Raw genomic sequence first — 5,000 nt, 5'->3', positions numbered from 1 at the left:
TCACTGACAAGGGTAATGTCTGGTGCAGTGGGTTGATGTGATTCTTCTCTTCCAGCTCCTCTTAGGGTCCCAGGCGGGCGTTACTAGCGGCGGTAATGTCAAGATGGTGGGTGACGCTACTACAAACTCTCAGTACCTCACCCTCTCTGCGCTCCTGTCTGGAGGCTCAACCACGACAGTGAAAGAGAAGTCATCGCATTCTCAGGTACTTATTTCAGTTTTTTATTTATTTATTTATTTGTTTATTTTTTATTTATTTATTTTTTTTTTTTATTATTATTATTATTTTTTTTGCTTTGGTGGTAGTATTTTCCAAGTTGGCTGGTTCATTAGTTAATGGTGCTGCTATGTTGATAACAGTAGAATATTAGCACCATAAATGAATAAAGCCTTTTATGTATCTCTTATGTTTTTTTGTGTTATCTTTTTACAAGATATCTCTGTCATTTTATGATTTATGTAATCTGCTGTACAAAGTTATGCACTTCCTTTATGATTTATATATTAACCCATTCACGCCGGGGCGGAATTTCGCCTACTCCCGATCGTGCCGGGAAGATTTCAAGCGCGCAACCGTTCGTCCCGGGGTGTTTTCCCGATGCGCGAGGTCACGCTGACGCTCGCAGAGCGTTTTTCACCCACCCTATCCTTATGGTTTGCGTGATTGCGTCTAAAGTGTAGTCATGTGTAGAAAGTAGTGCTATGTTCAGAGGAAGTATATCAGTCGAAAAAGATGTTATAGCACTGTTTTTTTAGTGTTATTCTATTTAACTTTTTCCATATTCTTTACTCCTATGTTGTAATACCAATGGGAAATGGAAGCATTCTTCTAGTGAGGTAACAAACATAGTTTTTTTTTCAATTTTTTTTTCTTCCTAAAAGAAAAGAAAGAGAATATGAACAACCATACATGTGCATACAAGTGAATGCAAGTAACAGCAATGTTTTTCAAGTGTCATTTTCTTTTAGTGGGGCAACAAAAAGATGTTATATAATTTTATTTTATTTTTTTTTTTTTTATTCCTCGGCCAATTACAATTGATTTTACGATAGTCTTTCGACTCAGATCATCATATTCAACAAATCAGAAACAGAAATCACCATGCCGTAATCAAGATTATGTATGTACCTGTGACGTCATTCATATTACGTTATATCCCATTTTCTACTATTTAGAAGGATAAACTAAAGTAGCTAAGACAAATCAAGTATGAAAATCAAATTGTACTAAGAATAATCTATCATTCTAATGCGGACGTTTCAGCACGTCGCTACTGGCCTCCCGGCGCGCGGGCCGAAAATGTAGCCCGTGCCAGGACGTCACCCGGGTCCAGGGCTTTTTTCGACCATGTGTCAGCACGTCAACTGGCGCGAATGGGTTAAATGAGTATTGATAGCAAAGAAATACCTAACACTAAAGCCCAAAGAGTTGTTAACCCCTTCAACACGAGGACGCGTATACTGCGTCCTCGCAGCGCTCGCGTCAAACCCGAGGACGCGCCTACTGCGTCATGGCTGAGTTCTGGTGGAATTGAGTTTTCTTTCTTCCGGATACTGTACGAGATCTTTCAGAATAGAGGTCGGATATGATACAATATATTACTTGACTTTCGTTATTATTATTTTATTACATAAGATTGGGATTCGCTTATACCAGGGGAGGTATTGATGGGCCCTGCTAGCAATCATTTTGTTATTTATTTATGGAACATTATGTAAAAATATAAAACTTATTATGATTAGTTTACCATACTATTTCAATCGTTTTCTTTGGTTATCTGAGTGAGGCCTCCCACCAAGGTCACTCTTTCCATCTTCCTCCCAACCCATGTAAGTAACTTGTCACATGCATATGGGGGAAGAGGTTAACTATGCATATTTTGATATATAACACATGATGATTATGTTGAGGTTTTGGCTATAAACTTGTAGAGGTTTTGGCTTAAAACTTGTCATATTCAGTAGCGACGTTTAAAATTTGGCGCGCGCCGGCAGCTCGGATACGGAGCGAGGAGCGTTTTCTACTGCCTGTAGTGAAGGGGTTAATAAGACCACTAAATAACCTAGCTTCCCTCTGTCCATTCTAGTCTGAGAGCCGTAGCAAGAAATCCAGCCACCACTCGGAGGAGGGAAGTGGCAACCCAAAGTGTCAGGGATGCCACAAGCAGAGAGCTCAGTTCGTGTGTGCTGGCTGCGGGAACCAGTGGTACTGCTCCAGGGAATGCCAGGTGGGTGCAGCCTTCATTATGTTATGGTCTCGTTGGTTGGAGGAAGAGTAACATGAATTTACTGTAGTGATATGTAATTTTATTTAATTTATTGTTACTAATAATTTTAGTGGAGATGATTACTGTATGAATCTATAAATGTCTCTTTAGATATGATGTAACATTTTATTTTTTAATGGTTCTTTGGATTGGATAGATATTTCAAATCTAAATGTTTAGTTTGGTAAAATGATACATTTTCATTGCTGAGTGAATGTCATATATGTATTATTTTCTTGATGTGTTTTAAAAAAACATTATTATTATTATTATTATTATTATTATTATTATTATTATTATTATTATTATTATTATTATTATTATTATTATTATTATTATTACTTCTACTTCTATTTATATTTATATTTATATTTATATTTATATTTATATATCTATATATATATCTACTTCTACTTCTACTTCTACTTCTACTACTTCTACTTCTACTTCTACTACTTCTACTACTTCTACTACTTCTACTTCTACTTCTACTTCTACTACTTCTACTTCTACTTCTACTTCTACTTCTACTACTTCTACTTCTACTTCTACTTCTACTTCTACTTTCACTACTTCTACTTCTACTACTTCTTCTACTACTTCTACTTCTACTTCTACTACTTCTTCTACTACTTCTACTTCTACTACTTCTACTTCTTCTACTACTTCTACTTCTACTTCTAATACTTCTACTTCTACTTCTAATACTTCTTCTACTTCTACTTCTACTACTTCTACTTCTACTTCTACTTTCACTACTTCTACTTTCACTACTTCTACTTCTACTACTTCTACTACTTCTACTACTTCTACTACTTCTACTACTTCTACTACTTCTACTTCTACTATTTCTACTTCTACTTCTACTTCTACCTCTACTACTTCTACTTCTACTTCTACTTCTACTACTTCTACTTCTACTTCTACTTTCACTACTTCTACTTCTACTACTTCTTCTACTACTTCTACTTCTACTTCTACTACTTCTTCTACTACTACTTTCTACTCTACTACTTCTACTACTTCTTCTACTACTTCTACTACTTCTTCTACTACTTCTACTTCTACTTCTACTACTTCTTCTACTACTTCTACTTCTACTACTTCTACTTCTACTACTTCTACTTCTACTACTTCTACTTCTACTACTTCTACTTCTACTACTTCTACTTCTACTTCTACTACTTCTACTACTACTTCTACTACTTCTACTTCTACTACTTCTACTTCTACTACTTCTACTTCTACTTCTACTACTTCTACTTCTACTTCTACTTCTACTACTTCTACTACTTCTACTACTTCTACTACTTCTACTACTTCTACTTCTACTTCTACTTCTACTTCTACTACTTCTACTTCTACTACTTCTACTTCTACTACTTCTACTTCTACTACAACTACTACTTCTACTACTTCTTCTACTACTTCTACTTCTACTACTTCTACTTCTACTTCTAATACTTCTACTACTTCTACTTCTACTACTTCTACTACTTCTACTTCTACTACTTCTACTTCTACTACTTCTACTTCTACTACAACTACTACTTCTACTACTTCTACTTCTACTTCTAATACTTCTACTACTTCTACTTCTACTTCTACTTCTACTTCTACTTCTACTTTCACTACTTCTACTTCTACTACTTCTTCTACTACTACTTCTACTACTTCTTCTACTACTTCTACTTCTACTACTTCTACTTCTACTACTTCTACTTTTTCTACTACTTCAACTTCAACTTCAACTTCAACTTCAACTTCAACTTCAACTATTTATTTTTCTATTTCTATTTCTATTTCTATTTCTATTTCTATTTCTATTACAATTACAATTACAATTACAATTACAATTACAATTACAATTACAATTCCACCACCACCACCACCACCACCACCACCACCACCACCACCACCACCACCACCACCACCACCACCACATACTGTGTGGTACAATATTACATTTCCCCGTTTGCAGGTTGCTGCGTGGGAGGAACACTCAGAGCATTGCAGCAACTAGACTGCAGCGAGTCATCTCAAATTACACCAGACCAATCGCAGAGGTAAGTGGCAGCAGAGGGTGAATGGGATCACACGGTTGTGATTTCTTGAATTTATGAATCTCATTATGTAATAATGCTGAATTTATGGTGTTATTGACTGGATTCAAATGGTGTTAAGGAAGATGAGATATAGTTGGAATGTTGTCCTGTTTGTGATTTCAAGCGATGTTACTGGATTTTGTTATGGGGAATAAATATCATTTGAATGTGCCTGAAAACAGTATAGATGTTAGAATGTCTTTAAGTATCTTAAGGTTACATTTTGCTTACTTTTGTTTATGTATTTTTTAACCTTTAAAACAAGCAAAGCAGAATTGATATTCATTCACTGCAGAAGTCTTAAGCCACTGATACTGGAGTCCACTGTCCTCTGGGTTTTCCTCTTCTATTTAATTATTTTTAACAAGTAGATGGCTCTGCCAGTGTCCTATCACCAAGGAGTTGGTCAATAGATCTACCTTACCCTACCTATTTATCTCATTCCTTTAATTTTTGGGATAATAGTAATATGGATAATGTTCACAGTAATTGTATTGGTAATAAAGGTAAACATTTTTTCCTAAAAATTCAAGGAAAGGGTTGAACGGTTGATATCAGGTAGACCTACTAACTGACTCCTCAGTGACTTACACGCTTGTGGAACCGTCTATGTATAAAAGAAAATGAT

General features: G+C 35.6%; 1 protein-coding gene across 6 annotated transcripts in view; it reads left to right on the top strand.

Moving 5' to 3' along the window:
- LOC122260879 (uncharacterized) overlaps positions 1 to 5,000 on the top strand; it is a 48,699-nt gene that overhangs the window by 42,500 nt on the left and 1,199 nt on the right. For all 6 annotated transcript variants that reach the window (XM_086550237.1, XM_086550233.1, XM_086550239.1 and 3 more), the window contains exons 8-10: positions 56 to 205; positions 2,088 to 2,228; positions 4,249 to 4,333. In XM_086550237.1, coding sequence (XP_086406363.1) covers positions 56 to 205; positions 2,088 to 2,228; positions 4,249 to 4,290 — 333 coding nt within the window. In that variant the 3' untranslated portion in view covers positions 4,291 to 4,333. The remainder of the gene's footprint in view (positions 1 to 55; positions 206 to 2,087; positions 2,229 to 4,248; positions 4,334 to 5,000) is intronic.

The sequence above is a fragment of the Penaeus japonicus genome, unplaced genomic scaffold (genome assembly GCF_977035675.1).
Source record: "Penaeus japonicus unplaced genomic scaffold, GWHDUDI00000001_assembly GWHDUDI00000023, whole genome shotgun sequence".
In the NCBI taxonomy this organism is placed as follows: domain Eukaryota; kingdom Metazoa; phylum Arthropoda; class Malacostraca; order Decapoda; family Penaeidae; genus Penaeus; species Penaeus japonicus.
Note: the sequence above shows the minus strand (reverse complement) of the source record. Positions and strands in the feature narration are given on the sequence as shown.